This window comes from Blennius ocellaris, assembly GCF_963422515.1.
Source record: "Blennius ocellaris genome assembly, chromosome: 4".
NCBI classification, from domain to species: Eukaryota; Metazoa; Chordata; class Actinopteri; order Blenniiformes; family Blenniidae; genus Blennius; species Blennius ocellaris.
The window spans coordinates 18,902,482-18,919,945 of record NC_137653.1 but is presented as its reverse complement, the minus strand read 5'-3'; the positions used below and the strand labels follow the sequence as shown (position 1 = coordinate 18,919,945).

Below are 17,464 nucleotides of genomic sequence, written 5' to 3'. Positions count from 1 at the left end.
CCCCATAAGCCTGATTTCAGAAGTGTGTATTTTCTTCGGCCAGGAATTCCACTCAAGTGAGCCTGCTTTGCAGCAAGAGAAAGTAAGATTTGTATAGCAGCACCAGCGGAATTCACTACTTATTTTGCATAATGGGTTAAATTACTACCACTCCCTGGGTGGATATGTAAGAGTTCACACAGCCAATGTTTTATCAATCACCGAATTATTTTCCTGGCATCTCATTAAATATATAGTATTTGGTTTATTTGCAGAGGTATCATAATTACTAAACAACCACACTCCAAAACCTTCTTGTCAATTACATACCTCATGAATAACACCTTTGTGTGTGTGTGTGTGTGTGTGTGTGTGTGTGTGTGTGTGTGTGTGTGTGTGTGTGTGTGTGTGTGTGTGTGTGTGTGTGTGTGTGTGTGTGTGTTGACAGTAATAAGCTGGAACAGAGCTGTGAGAGATTTCTAATTATTAATCTCTTCACTTTCCTGCCTTCTTGCCAGTTGGGCAAATACAATATGTGATTGTAACTCAGTGGATATGATCAGGAATATAACTTTCCTCTTAACCTACCACTGCATTATAAAAACCTGGCCACCCTATTTAGAGTAGTATGACACTCACACCTTTGTATCTGTGCCTGTGTGTCTACATATGAAGATGGCATGTCTGCCCCCTCCAGGAAAAAGGATTTCAAATGTTGATTACACCCTACTGTGGAGCAAACTCTCACTACTATGTAATGCCATGCTTGTGTGCCTCTGTTCGGCTCACTTCTTTCACTGGCTTGTACCATCTGGTGGGAAGTAGCCTCAGCTTTCTTTGGAAAGTGTCTCAGTGTGCTTTGCTGCAATGTCTGTCAGTCTTGTTGTTTATATTAAAACATTATCCAAGACGACAACATCACACTTACAATCTTTTTAACTATGTCTCTCTTCGGATGCACTATTGCTCTATCCATCTTATTTTTGGACCTGAGGGAAAATGACAGAAATCAAACTTGCGAGATTACATTTGACAGAGATGAAGCATGTAGCTGCATCTGGTCTCGTTGGTGCAGAACCGTCCGCTTCCAGATGTGTTACCTAATGACAAAACACAGCTCTGAAATGTAATCAAAATGTTAGGATCAACAATGACTAGGTGCATCTGAAAGGTGTCACTTGCCATAATGAAGCCACCAGTGAATATGAGCAATTACAGTATTCCCATATTATCTCCGATCTTCCTCTTTTTTTTGTGTACTATTCTATCTGTATACCATCTGTACACTACTGTAGCTCGCTGTCACTGTTGAGTCAGTAGGAGAGCGACCACACTGGGGGCATGTTTCACTTGAATGGTTGGATGAACCTCTGTAAGCTGGGCATTTATCATGAGAACACTCCAACTTTGAAAGACCTTACTTGTTTAGCTTAGACTTGCCATGACACTTGCATTTTTGAAACCACATCTCAAGACCTCAATACGTTTATGTTAGTGATAGTGATCTGTGATTGGCTAAATGAAGCTGCGCTGCTAAGTTGGATAAAGCAGGATAGGAGATGGATTGATGGTTGATTGAGGCGGTATTTAACATGTCTGAGGTGAAAGGCATTTCATTAACTGGATTGCACCACTTTTCTCTGAAGATGTTTTCTTTTTTGTTCTTTTGTTTGTGACAGATTACTGTCCGTCTTGCATTAAAAAAGATTTTTTTTCCCACCATCTCTAGTACATCCAAACATAACACAGTGAACACCGACATCATACGTACATTCAAAATCCTCATTTTAAATGTGCTTGTTTGTGATTGTTGTCAATGATATACTCAGTCTTAGTTAATCACCTGCAAAATACATATAAAGCAAATGTAATTTGTTTTCGTGAGGACACAATTTAGTTGGAATCTTAGAAAATAAGATCATATGTGACTGCAGGTGAGCTTCTCACCAAGATTTGGTCAAATAGACCACGGCTGGAACACAACATATAGTATCTTATGATCGTCAAACAAACAGCATGCACATATAATTAATGTCATCACAAGATCACAATTTCCTTTCATTAGTATCACTTATGTAACTGCAGAATGAACATCATGGTGTTGATTAGTAACAAGAACACATGAAATCAGGATGATTTCTTTCATTTTACTTTGAGAAACAGGAATGCTGTAAAACCCTATGAAGTCATTTCATACAAAAGACATGTTTTAGCATGTTTCATACAACTCACATTATTAAAAATGATTGTAATTCAATTGTTTATTGTAATCAAATAAATACTATAGGTACAAACAACAAACACTTCCATTGAATACTCTGACCCTGCTTCTCCATTATTGGAGTAATTATTTCAGTTATATGGAACTCTCTCTCTCAGCAACATCTTTAGATTTTCCATTTAGAGACACAACCAGCTCCAGTTCTTGGCCAACTGAGGGGATTGGCATTTTGTTAATCTTGGCAAAGCTCTGGCTGATGGCCATAAATGTTTTATTTTTGGTTTCAGGGAGGATGAAGTAGAGGTAGATTGCTCCCAAGGTGCAGACCACCACAAACACCAGGAAGGCAAAAGACTGCAGTTTCTCCTGCACAGAGAGAAAAAAAAACAAATGATCAAACATGAGGCAATTTAAAGAAGAAAACATATCCGGAAAATCTTTATTTTAGTAGAATTTCTTCACTTCACAATTTAATATTCATTAATCAGAAATCCTGTCACATACAAATTTATTTTATTCAAATTTATTTTATTTATTCAGGGAGTTTCATGATTTCTGCCCTCCTTTTCCTCTCCCTTACTGAATGAAGTCCTGCCATTTTCAGCCTTAGTGCACTCTTGCCAAGTCTAGAGCAACGTCATCTGTGGCATCTGTTTTGTCATCAGTGTGAGTCATGCTGAAGACATCACAAATCTCCTAAAGATTTTCCACTCAGAGGGTCCCATAAGCATGTATACAATAGCAAGTCACAAAATCTCCTGTTGAAAAATACATGCATGTTTGTTGTTTTTTGTTTTGTTTTTTTCCAGCACGTAAATGTGCGCTGCTATGCCCAAAGTATGACAGCTAACCTTGTCTGGTGTGTCATGCCAATAATAGAGATTAGTGACAGATTTAAAAATACAGACTGACTGATTACCCAGAGGGAGATTTGACATGGAGGTGTGTGTGTGTGTGCGGGCATGTGTGCGTGTGAGGGAGGTAAAGTCTGAGAGGGATTTTGCATGGGGTAGGGAAACTTCACTGACCCTCTCCAGTGTGTCACTGAGCTATAATCCCTCGCTCATGAGGAGGCAGACCTAAAATGTAGCCCTGTGTACCTGGCATTAGAAATACAGTGTCCAAACAACCATGGCCTCGATGAAGAACTACTTACTTCCTTGATTTCAGCAGTTATATCATCACTGCCTCTGTTGCTCTACTGAGTGTATTTCATAATAGCATCACAAACTGCATCATGCAAAGGCCGTGACCCAGTTTCCATGCTGCCTCTGTGACGTAACTCATCTGCAAAGTTAGCATGTTCTTCAGAAAACACTGCCTTTCTCCCTGAGTTGTCATTAGATGAGTCATGGTACAAACAGGACATTTTTATGTGCACTCCATCTGTCATTAATGGAATTTTTGCAAGCCCCATGGATGGAGGAGAAAGTGGCACAGCCCCGTCTTTGACACTGGGATAAACCGTTGATCTCCTGTGGTGGCTCAGCTGGGCTCATTGTGCTGCACACACACAAACAATTGGGCATCCGCATAAAGAGCCATTGGTTTAATGCAGACCCACATATGAACCACATTTTCATGTTTCATGCACAAATACATGTTGGGACCTGAGTGACGTGACATGACGAGTGAAGCTGTGATGGTAAACGCTGTGTGGTGATGAAACAGAACATAAAAAAGCAATATTGAAAATGACAGAATGGGACAGACCTTTGAAGGTTTGAATGGGAGGAAAAAGAAGAAACAGTTCATAATGGCGTAGTTGTGAACAGTTAAAAATCTCAAAAAGAAAAATGTAAACTATGGGGTAGGACTGGACACAAGAGAACAGTGAAAATATAGTCCAAAACAAGAGTGATGACATGGCACAAAATAATGCACAAGATGGGAGTCTTGGGCACCATTGGCAAGGTGTAGACAGAAGTGAAAAGAGAGTGACAATCCAGAAAAGAAAAAGAGAGAAAAGGGCTGGTCAATGAGTGATGGGGGCAAATAAAACAGGATGGAAAGGACAAGATGGTATGAGACAGTTAATGAAGCCAAGGAATAAGATAGATGAGGTTGAAAAGGCCAAGAAAATCAAAGAGAGCCCTGCAGGAGAGAATGGCTTTAGCATAAAATGCCAATGAACTGCAGAGAATAGTCTGACTTGGCTTTCCAAGACAAGACGGAGTCCCGGTCATCACTGCACAGAATTGAACAGGAGCAGTGTGAACAAAATGGGACGAGACAGCACTGGGCCATAAGGGGTAGTTTAGAATCGTCTGTAAGACAACAATATGATTCAAGGTGAAACAGGGCAGAACAGTGAAGGACAGGAAAGATACTGCCTATAACAGCACAAGAAATGCCAAGAAGGGACAATTCCGTACAGGGAATAATGAACAATAAGTGTGACACAAGTAGGACAGTAAAGGATAAGACAAGACGAGACAAGACACAATGTTATTGGGAAGCCTCAAACAGAATTGTGCAAATGAGGGATGGTGGTGAGATCAGATGATGCAGAACAAAATAGAGTAAAATAGGAAACAGATAAGATACAAGACTCATTGCAACACTGCAAAACTGGACAGGAAGAGGGTAAAGAAGAGGACATTTAAAAAAAAGTCCTGGTCTCACGAGGGTCCAGTTTTAGAAATACTCTGTTTGGGTGGCCAGTTTCTGGGGCAGCAATGGGTCATCAGTAGTAGGTAATGGTGTGAGCGCTTGTATGTGCTGTGGTGGGAGGGCGTTATTTTCATGTGTGTTGACTTTTATAGATTGCTCTTCCCATGAGGTGGGCGGTTCACTTGGGTGACAGTGTCTGCGGATGATGACCGATCCAGATGTACTCCAAGCTCAGCCTGCTAGTGCATGAGCTGGTCTGTGAAGTGACTCTATTGATTCTGGTTCATCAATACTGCTTTATCTACATAGCTAGGATCCCTAATTAAAGAGGCAAACACAAATGTATGCAAACCGATACTAATGGATGTGGCGGAGTCTGATGGTTCATTAGTCTTAACAAACGTCACAAATACAGTGTGTTGGCATGACTCCATTTTCATAGTCAGTAAATGACCTGAGTATCAGTTCAGTGCTTTAAAAGCAACTTTAAATGCTAATTAAAAACAAGAAACACAATTACTAAATTCCTGACATGATATTCCCCCAAATTGCAAAAAGTGCTACACATTTTCACTATCAGTGTGTTGCTTTAAACAGTAGACTTCCGCTGTCTTTATTCATGACACAATAAATGCTATTTTGTTGGCGTATTCTTACCCTGCAAAGAAAACACACTTTTTTTTCTTCTTTTTTTTAACAGAATTGAAACTGAAAGACGAAAGCTCAGTATTGACCTTGGGAAAATCGAACCATTTCAGCACAGGTTTCTCTGATTAGCAGATTCTTCAGAGCATTTGGTCAAACTATTTTCAGCATTAATCCAGTCACAATCTATTTGGATTTCAAGGAATTCATCTTACTTGAAAGCGTTGCAAGGTCAATTGTGTATGATTCAATTACGTGACCCAATGGAAGAGACTCTTATACAAACTGACAGTCAGTCCAATTGTTCACAGGACCAATTCAATGTTAATCATATATGTTTCTTAATCAAAAAACAACAACCCATGTGCATGTCAAAGGAACAGATGTTTTTTTTTCTCTCATCTTGTGTGACAGCATTTCAGTTGCTGGTAGATTGTTCTGCATCGATCAAGGACATCATCCTTATTTTAAAGCATTGATTTAAAATTCCAGGCACAAGCAAGGAAATGCGAACACTGCAGCATTGCTGGGTTTAGACAAAAAAAAACACTGTGCTTTCTTTGTTCACACTCCCATTGCAATTTGTAGAATATGTATGGTAGCACAGACGTTTCTATGATGTGCAATATGTGTGCCTAAAAAAATGAATAAAACAAAATCCATACAAATCAGGAGAAGTCAGCCTAAGTGAGGGAGCTTTGTGGAAATTTGAATTTATCAATGTGGTAATCTGAGATCTGTAATAGGTTGTAGCTATTGATACTCATAACACTTCTCTGACATGCACTATGTATTAACAATAGTGAAATGAGCTTAGCTGCTGCATTTTAATGGAATATATTTTTGAGAAACTATACATGATATTGATATGCAATGAAAATTACACTCAAAATGAACACATTGGCACACATTGAGAAGATCGATGAGACAAAGACATACTATAAAGACCTCTATTTGAAGAGATTTCATCTACCTAAACAAATAGTGACAAAGTATTTCATCACACCAAGACTCCCCGACCCCTGCACAACCTGCACACATGATAATAGTGACCACTGTAAGAATTGAATTCATAGATAAAGATGGATATCAAATCTGAAGTTAAGGAGTCCTGTACCCACCTCTTGAGTGAGGATAAAGTCAATGAAGATTCTAGATTCTAGAAAGACATGATATTAGTGAAAAGACTCACAATTTGACCAAAATAACGGCAAGACAATTTTCAAAAGGCCAGCTGGAATAAAATGATGAAACAATACCTACAAAGAGATGTTTTTCAAATACAAAGAAACATGAAACTAGAAAAAGCACCCAAGTGACTCATATTGAGACACAAATTAACTGCAAAAAAATTTCAATCTAAAAACATTCTGTTGCTTAAAATGGCTGTAAGTTGTCTGAAATGACCAACAGCAGTCATTAGATAGAATTCTAGTATTAGAATGATGAAGCTTTTTTTGTTCTTAATTTCTTTTGTCATATATTTACAGCAGTTCCATCAACCCAGGTGTATTTTTGGAGCCAAAAATTGTTTTTGAAAAGACAAAGTACCTGCATCAAGACTTGTTGACAATTGTGTGACGCTTGTCTCTGTACAGTAAAAGGAATGAGTTTCGCTTGTAAGGCAATTAAATCAAATGTCTGCTACAGGCAATGCAAACAAAAACAAAATCCAATAGTGAAAAAGTAACTTTTATACATGGGTTTGTTTTGACAACAGTACTAACATTGTTCAGTATTCTACAGTAGAACTTTACAACTTGGTGACCTGTTGGCAGTTACCTGTCATCCAGGGAAATTGCTGTGACAGTCATTGAGTGTATCGTCGGAAAACAGGTCAGGAACCAGTGACTCACTGGTCAATCAACATGACCAACTCTGCAATATTTGTGTAACTGGAGGACTAGAAATAACTTTCCTCTACTTTATTCTACACACATCCACACATTCTCCATTCAGCCAACCTTATCTCCTGCAGTCGGGTCTTAGCCTCTGCAAGTCCCTTTCTACAGGTCTCCCAAGGCACTGCCGTCTCCATCCTATTATCCTTCTAATTACAAATTCAGCTCTACATCTGCCTGTCCTTCCAGTGACATCTATTGCCACAAGTCAAAAATCTGATTGTACATTCAAAATGAAGAGGCGAGCTATCAAAACATCAATCAATCATACTACAGATCGCCTCTCCTTCTTCTTCCTGGTCAATAACACAGCCAGGCAAATGTGCTCACATATTCATGTGTCTATTCACACGTTCTTTTTAAAATTTTCTTAAAGATTTTAAATAGCAGCCATCACTGAATTGAACAGGCAAAGACACAGATTGACTATATGCCATTGATTTGACACGACTTCCCTTCACAAATATAAGTGAACTCAAGAGATACCTGAACAAACAATAGTAAAATAAAAGCTTGGTAAACAAACTCTCTCTCTCTCTCTCTCTCGCTCACTCTCTCTCTCTCTTTTGTTTTGCTTTATAAAGCATATTAAACAGCCCGATTGGCCAACTCCACTTTTCACTTCACTTCAACATGTATACCTTCAGACAGTTAGAAGACCGACTTTTACGAGTGCCTAGTTTAATTATAAAATTAATGGCTTAATGTATCAACTGATCTCTGTTATTTTCTTTTTAATTAGCCATGATGGAAATTAGTTATTTAATTACGAGAAGCTGTATCATTATGGCCCGGTACACTTTTTAACGACTATAGTAATCACACAAGAGCCATTATGGGACCTACTAATGACAAAGCCACCTACTTTAGTATTTTGTTGCCAGGGATTGCTCAACATGTTAGATCCTATAGCTGAACAGAGGAGCAGTAAACCATCCATCCATCCATCTTCAGTCCTGCTTTACCCTGTTCAGGGTTGCAGGGTGCAGGAGCCAATTCAAACTAACTATGGGTGAAGTCTCTTTAAAGGTGACGGCTCTGCTCTATCTGTTGGTGGCTGGCTCCTCCAGGTCATCATCCTCGAAGCCCTTGAAAGGTGGAAGTGTCGTTCTGGACAGGGAGCTAATCCACCTCAGGACATACACAGAGAAACAATTCACACCAATTCATCTCAAATGTTTTAGGACTGTGGGAGGAAATTGGAGGTGGAGAAAAGCAGTGCATACAAGAGCATATATATATATTTCTATTCTAGTTTCTATTTAAAGTCAAGCGTAATGATTTTAAAGACACATTTACATAGACAAAACAGCTTCTGCCTCGAAGAAGCTATGATCTGAATGTTTGATGTGCTCTTTTAAACTACTTCAGCTCTCACTTCACTCTTGAACACATGACACCCTGCAATAGCTGACTAAAAAGGACACATCTAATTATGTTGAGAGGGCCTGCAGAGAAAGGGCAGGAGGCACTTGATTGACAGTTCATCAGCAACTCTGATCTCAAAGTTTTGGCCTGATTTCTGTTGAACTACTTCTGCTTCTTTCTGAGAATCTGTCCTTCAGATTGCAGTTGGAGGACCTGGCCCATGAGTTTATGCCTGAGAGTAATTGACTGGAATAATATTTTTTCTTGGAGAAGAAAATGAGGGGGGCTGTATTTAGCAGGTGCAGTAGGAATTATATTTTGTTTGTAGTTCTACTGACCCCACCTAATATATCAAAAAGCTTTTATAAAGCACACGTGTTCAACTATTGGCCAGTAATCCCTTTACATCTGAAATCCTTTTCCTTCCTGTCATTTATAAAATCCTTTAGTATTTCATTCTCATTGTGCATATCTTTAAATGTAGCATGGTATTTAGGAGGGTTTAGCAGTTCGCGTGTGATATGGAGAATTGTTTTAATGATATGAGCTGTTGAGTTAAAACTGCACGTGTGCCCAGGCGGATGAATACAAACGAGCTATACTTTCCACCTCATAAAGTCTCTCTGTAATGGAGGTAGGTGTACTATATACAAAGGTAATTTGCATCTCAGTGCAGCTCCGTCACATCAGGTTTATTAGTGAACACAGTACGCTGATATATTAATGAGTTTCTGAATGGCTGCCCCTGTTTTCAGAACCTAACAAGATTATGGTGGAGACATCCAGTGCTCTTGTCATTTGTGCTTACCCTGTGCAGAGTGTGACTCTAACTAAATCCTTCTTGCAGAAATCCTGATAAATGCCAGAGGCTAAATGCCTGCATCCAGCAGCATCAGCTGCGGGTCAGAATCATTCCCGAGCTACATCGTGAGGATGCTTATCCATGCACAGTAATTTCAAGCACAGAGGAGTGCTTGAAAGATTCACGACCCAGCGAAAGCTACATATTATCTCAAAGAAGAACCTTTTTTTTTTTTTTGAAGAACCATTTAATGCAGGGGCTTTCAGGATGTGAAGGCATAAGAAGGCATAATCACGGTGGTTTTCTGGTCAGAAGTAATTTTACTCTGCTTCTTGCAACCTGTCATGCAACCACCTATGATGGTTTACTTTTGGATCGGTGTTGTGTGCGATGTTTAGGTAAAAGGAAAATACACATTTCTCTCATCATCACATCAGTTTTGCTATCTTCAAGGTTATTTAAGAGGTGGTTGAGTGTTTTTGCATTAAATAAAGACTTTTTTTGTAAAGTGACAAAAACAATAGTTATATCACTCTGGCCTCTTCTGGTTGATAACTCCCTGTAGATCCTATGTGTGTGTGTGTGTGTGTGTGTGTGTGTGTGCGTGATAATTTACGTGAAGGTTCAAGCGGTGTAGTTTTTAATTCTCTGCCTTGATGCATTTATTATAATTGTACTCCTTTCTGTTTCCTGGAAGATTATTCCAGGAAATATTACTTTTCAACAAAGCAATGTCTTCCATTTGAATTGAAATTACAATAATGTAATGTAAGCAATGAGTAATGCTTCAGTAGCAAGTGAATTATTACTTTACATCTTGTATTCATTGAGTTACAAATTTAATGACCAAAAAATGCTTCCTATCAACTGAAGTACTCCTCTGTTGTTTACCAAATAATTGTTCTGCCATAGACTGTGAAATTATTACATAAACAAAATCTCTCCTCAACGAAATCCCTCTGCAGGCCCTGACGAAAACCTCACATATTGCATTAGGTGTTTACGTATATTAACAGTAGCTTGATCCAATGAGGGGAAAAAAATGCTTGAATAGGTTAAACAGGCTTTAGGTTTAAAAGGGTACGAAGTTTAGCCAGCATATCTATACTTTTTTTTAACCCACTCAAGACAGAATTGTCAAATGCCATTTGCATCTAATGAGAGACAAGTGGGACAATATAACCAAGGGCAAAGTTCTGTGTCTATAAAAAGCAAAGCAGAACTGTGTCCTTAGCGCAGAGGGCAATTATAAGACAGAGAGTGCAACTTTACTTGTGGAAAATGAGGAAATGTGTAAAACAATTAGAAAGTATCACATGTAGATTGTGTTATATTTTTAAATGAAACCTTTCAGCATTGTTAGTCATTGTTTATAGATAACTTCATTTAACTTACTTTTATGTACATGGTGTGTGACACTGGTTCCTAGGGAATCTGTAAAACGGGTTCTTTAATTATTATTTTTGGTTTTTATTCCATTAACATTTCAATGAACTTTGGGTGTTCCATTAAAAAAAACATTTTCATCCTATCCATATACCTATTCCAATCAAAGCTCATGTATTGATTTCAGAAACTGAATCAATGTTTTAAATCTACAATAAAACACTGGATGCATAAGGTCGAGGTTAGAGCATAAGAGGGAAGTCATAAAGTAAATGGTTGCTAAAGAGACAACTAATCGTTAAATGACTTTGTTATTAAAACCCCCACAATCCACATGGTTAAAATTGTTTAATATGTGACCCGTAGTGGTTAAAAAGTGATTTCAATGTATAAAAGACAGAAAGGGACAGTAAGAGATCCAGATAAAGAATGACGTTGTACTATTTATGGTTGACTGACAATGTGAAAGAGGTCAAAGGAAGGCAAATGAAGTAACGTGCACTAAATGAATCATTTATACAAAGTCCTTGGGATAACAGCGTTAGTGTACTGCAGAGGAGCACAGAGAGGGAGTACATGACAGTAGCAGAGCAAATCTAGAGGATGACAGGGACGGCAAACAAGGGCAATAGAATAAAGTATCAGAAACAAAAACACAGTAATTAATGTAAATGCCAATGTATCTGTAATTTGGTCAAATGGATTTTGTTGCTCATAAGATGGACTACTTTATGTAAGTGAGTAATAATATAAGGAAATGTATTTAAGGTAAATTATTTGTTGGTTGTGACAATGCTTTTTGTGGCTAATCTTATATAATTGCAAAGCCTGATTATTTTCCAGTTAAATTGTGTAAATAGCATATGAATAAATACGAAACACATTTTTTTTTCATCATTCAATCAACCAAAAAACACAAACAAACAACAAAACAAAACAAAAACTTTAGTGTAGATGGGGATGGTCATTAGATCTTTTCTGAAGGAATGCAATCCGCATTAATTGCCTTTTTGTTGTGATAAGTGCAGACATGCAGATATTTGACATGCAGCACATCACAGCTGGTTGGATTCAACTCAAGAGCCTGTGATGAAGAAGGTACTTGCATATGACACCTGTCAGCACATTAAAGATCACAACAATGAGAGGAAGATGGAGAGGATGCATCAGATAAACAGGGAAAGTAAATTATAAAGGCTATGATGTTCCTTTGTTTCTCTGAACTCCATTTTCTCCTTTGGCTGCCCAATAAAATCCCCCACAAATAACAACAACAACAAAAAAAATACACATTGAGAATGTGATCTTTTCTACTTATTTTCAAAGCAGGATATATAAAACCAAGCAGTAAAGCTTGTGATTCCCCTGAAACGTACGTTGCACAAATGCCCAAGTTTCCCGCTCAAAAGTTTGACAGCTGTTCGATAGAAGCAGCAGCAGTTTCCCCTCATGAGGCAACATTGAAAATGTCTTACTCCTCAATATATGGAGGTGGTTGAGAGCTTTGTCAAATCGACTGAAACAGAACTACATTCAAGAAAATATTTTTCATCTATGAATCTGTATCCACCATTTTAAAAACTAACCTTCACAACTAAAGAAACCCAATTATGTATATGAAGGATGTAAAAAGTCAAACAATTGTCTCTCTGTTCATTGGTATGATTTATTGTAAGCATTAATCCAACAAAGCTTCATATGGCTCAGCTTTTTATGTCTGTTGTCATATGCTATATGTCGTAGACATATATATGTGATATGAAATATGTGAAATGTTATAGAGGAGACCCGAGATATGTTATAAGACATATGTTATATGTCATAGAGAAGACCAGGTCAAAAGATCAAACTACCTCCAATAGGAAGACAAATTATATAAAATCATCAATCTCATTCTAATAATAAACATGTAATGGGGTGCAATTCAGGGTTAAACATTGCCATCATGCTGACATAAGTGACCATGTAATAGACCCTGTTGCAATGTTTGGACATATTCAGGTTGAAGGACTATTGTGACAAGGTGGAAAACAAAACGTAGCACACTTTTGACCTCTACTGATGAAGTCAAAGGTATAATTTGAAATACAGAGACCAACACCGGCAGCACATGGGAATGTTCAGTTTCTCCATGGATTATATTGATTTGAACTGGGTTTGTTGACCCACAGTCACGTGGCACCAGTGCCTCGTGGTCAAGGCCAGGCTGGAATTTGTGGTTACTATGAAAGTACTGGCAATTTGGAATTTGTTACTTATCTTCTAGTATCTAGTTTATTTTATTGCCTATAACCTGTCCTCTTTACAATTGTTGTATTATGTTATATTTTACACAATATAAGAGAATATAAGATATACAGAATATCAAAATGAGTCCACAGTCACTCTTTTAATGAGCAATAGTTATATTTGGTATATGTTCCTTTCAAGAGAGTCGTCCATCATTACAAAAACTTAATTATACTCTTTACATGCTTAGGTACATTTCAGAATTTCAGTACTTTCACCAGATCTATCGCTACTTGCACTGAAGCACGGTATATGACTGTTTATCTCATTTTGTTTCTCTCTCACAGACAATGCATTTCCCTGTCTCTAAACAATAATTGTGTCCATGTGATTTCCATACAGATTTGCACAATGTAATCCCTCCTTTAGGAGAACAGGCAAAAATAAAATAATGCCACCTCAGTACAGGTTACATGAGCTTATATCACCCATTCCATCATGCAGAGCCACCACACAGGTCAGGACTGTGGAGGGGCAAACACAGCCTGAGCAGGCTCACAGTTTGAAACCCGGGAGCAGCAATCCTCCCGTTCAGAGAGAATCCTCTGAAATCCTCAGGCTGGCAGCATCATTTGGCTTAGAGACATTGCATGTGTAGGCTACATAAAGGCTGCATGCTCTCTATGTGGCAGGGACAGCACCCTGGTTCACTGATCTTTATGCCAAACCTCCATGCCTGGTTTCCCCCCTCCAGAAACAAGAGACAAGAGATCAGTTTGTAATTGCATTGGAGGGGATCCAGCTCCTTCTGATGGGAGAACTGTGGCCATTTCTCACTATGCAGGATGTTTGTATTCAACGCACACAGAGGAATTTACCATTTTCACTCTGGGTGGTTAGTGCTCTGCCTCTGAAGCGTGACAGGTTAAATTGAGATGCTGCCAATTTTTCCCACAGCGTGATGGAAACTATCCAAGTACCCACTCCTGCTGCACAAGTCAAACATGCTTGGGACTGGTCTAATAACTGGCAAATTATTCCATATCAGTACCGTTGCTGGACGTAATCTTCTGCCTTCAGCACAGTCAGAGGCAATCTGGCAGCCTTATCAGTTTCACTGATTCCAGAAACCTGTTGTGGATCTTGGTTATATTCTGATGCTTGATATCTGCGGCAACCTTTGGAGAACATTTATAAGATTGTGATTTCATCGAACACATATCAGCTCACAACTTTGACCAGAAAACTGAAGATTCAGTCCAACCATTCTTTAGAGAGCGATATCATGGATGTGCCTGTGAGCTGAGCGTCCTTAGTGTCCCCGGTGAAAAGTCAATTTTATCTCAGAGTCAATAAAGTCAATAATGTTTCATTTGTTCTCATATTCTTCTTCAGAGGAAAGTAAATTGAAATCTGTTTAAACACGGTGCTTGCCTTACTCTCAGTGATCATAGTCTCATATTAGCAGGGCCAAACTGATTCCCCCTTGTATTCAACACTGGCCTGTGTAGAGGATCGGTTAAGCTAATAGCTTTATAAGACTACATGTCCACCAGGGCCACTGATCCTATTCCACACAGGGCACCTCCACATCACAGGCCTTGTTAAAGCAGATGTCGACTCAGGACATTTGACTCCTGAGACTAAGAGAGCACCACCTGGTGTATCTAATCTCTTTGGGGTTGTCTGTCAGGACAGTAAGGATGGATTCAGAATAAATAAGTGCTGCAGCTGTTCCTATCTGTATCCATGCAGAATGAATGGACAACTAATTTCAACAACGCCAAGCATATCTGAACTTCGGCGTAATTCAATTCAGAATTCAGTCCTGGCATAAAGGTAACAAGGACAAATATTCCCAAAGTATATCTAATCTTGAATTAGGTGATAGGACTGCAGGGAATAAACTATATAGTACTATGGTTGAGGACGTTTCTGCACCTCATACACACCTTCCAGTATCTGCTTCTAGTAAATACAGTATGTCCATGACCAGTGCATTTCTTTCTGCCTAATCTGAGTCAAAATCACATTTTCTCAGTCAGTACTAATATTCAGATAATGAAACCTTGAATCCCAGAGTAATGTTCTTTTAGTATAGTTATCTCATGCTTTGAGACTGTATTAAGCATCTTTCTCTAAAAAAAAATAAAAATGCACATTTTAATAAAACATGCTGTTTCATCATATAGTTTTGTCATCCAACAGGACCAGAGAACATAAGGACTGAGTTAGATAAGTCATTTTATGAAATGCATAATTCTGATTTCGGGTGTTGTTTTAAGCATAATGACAATAATTATATTATAATGGTAAAATTGTATTTTCCTGCACACATCTTATCTGCGGAATTATTCCCACAACATATATGATGAGACTCTGCTTCATGTGAAAAATACTGCATACTTTATCTGCAATATCAACAATAATAGTTGGTAATGACCTGGCTTGTTTGAATGCCATAGAAGGTGTATTTCTAACAATGTAACATATCTCGTGTAGTCGTGTACGTTCACAATTTTATTTGTATTTGTCTTCTCATGTTTGCTTCCTGAATGGAAGTCCAGTGTCACTTCACCCCACAAAGGAATTTCCCTGCAATTAATTAATGCAGGGAACTGTCTCTTCCATAAACACACTGTTTATGCCTCATTTGAATGACTTGAACTGTCGGAACTTATTGTGTCAATTTACCCCAGATGTGACAGGTTAATTAATTAAAATAAATATTTGATGATGTGTAAAAGACATAAAAGCACCAAAACAAGGAAGCCTGAAATGACCTCAGAACCCAATTGTATAACCTTCTAACCACAATGCATGGCTCTGAAGGAGCCTCAGCCAGATGCGTGTAAAGTGAAAAACACTCAACACACTTAAAGATAAAGGAACACGTCATAGTGCAAAGAAAGCAGACTGTGGGATAATAAAAGAACAGAGCAGGAAGAAGTGATGCAGTTGCCTGGAGTAACAGTCTCAGGTTGTAGGAGCTAAAAAAAGAACCCCATAGTTTTCAGGGGAAAAAAACATTTCAGTTTGAGTCATGAATGAACTCCTATATTTTAAATCTATAGATTTGGCACATCAGTAAAACAAAAGAGGCAAAACAGTAAATCCTCGTGAAGGAGGCCTCTTTGGTTTCAGCGGAAGCAACACAATATTATAATTCCTAACAAACAAAGATCACATGCCAATAATGGCTCTTAGGAATGTAACACCAGAGATGCAACATTAAATGATTCTACATTAAAGTCGGGATTGTTTACCTCTTAGTCAAAGCATTTTACTCCAGAAAGTGGTTCTTTGTAGAAGAAATTAGTTTCTCTCTATTACATAAGACAAGAGGGCTTAACGTGTGGAAGAATGCGCCCCCTGACAGAGCTCTAACCGCAATTCAACTTCCCCATGGCCCCTTTAATAAACTTTCAATTATTCATCCAATAAGATACAGTTCAAGGGATTTGGAACCCATGGGAAAATAATCCATCCATCCAGCCATCCATCCAGCCATCCAGCCATCCATTCATCCATCCATCCATCTTTATTATGTGCAGTGTGGCGGAACATCGGAGCTAATGGCAGCGAAATATGGGTTTACTCTGATACTGGTTACATTCTTTAAATTGAAATTAAGTGCAAGTGTTAGTTGGAAAAAAAGATCTGTATGTGCACATTCTGTCCCAGCAGCCTGAAGTATTTCCCTGTTGCACTGTCCTCGGGATCATGTAATCAATCGTGCTGTCAATTTCATCGCTTTGCTTTCTATTTCGTGAGCTTTCTTCCTGTGTACCTGGTTCTAATCAGCCCAGCCCGGTGTTCTTTCAATAAGAAATATCCTGTTATTCTGCGTTCCGGGATGTTAGATACACAACCCACGCCGTCCATTATTTGCTCAGGCTTTTAAATAAGCAGTAGATTTTACTTATTTTATCACCTGTATCTTCATAAAGTTTTTGCTTTATCTATTCTCCTTTTTATACCTTTCTCAATTGCCTTGTTGTGTTTCATTTATTTCCTTGTATTGCACTGTGAATTGCCTTGTGTCTGAATGGCACTATATAAATATGTTTGTCTTGTCTTGCCTTCCCAACACCACCTAAAACGCCTTGCCAGAGGTTGTCCCCTTCTATAGCCATATTCTTCTCTCTACAATCCTTCAATTGCCATTTTCTGTGCCATCTCCTGTAATTGTCAATGCATACATGGTATGCAACTGCTTTGATAGTTTTACACTAAAGTTTATATTATCATTTTAGGTCATGTCTTTTACACTTAGATTAAATACAAAAAAGAGCAAATATTTATCATATTAATTCAGCC

At 38.3% G+C, this 17,464-nt stretch overlaps 1 protein-coding gene across 1 annotated transcript in view; it reads right to left on the bottom strand.

Annotated features, from left to right (window-relative positions):
- Positions 1–2,335: 2,335 nt before the first annotated feature.
- Positions 2,336–17,464, bottom strand: part of slc2a9l2 (solute carrier family 2 member 9, like 2) — a gene marked incomplete at both ends in the record, with an annotated part of 91,954 nt that continues 76,825 nt past the window's right edge. The window contains one exon of the mRNA XM_080494398.1: positions 2,336–2,566. Within this exon, the coding sequence (XP_080350524.1) occupies positions 2,336–2,566 (231 nt within the window). The remainder of the gene's footprint in view (positions 2,567–17,464) is intronic.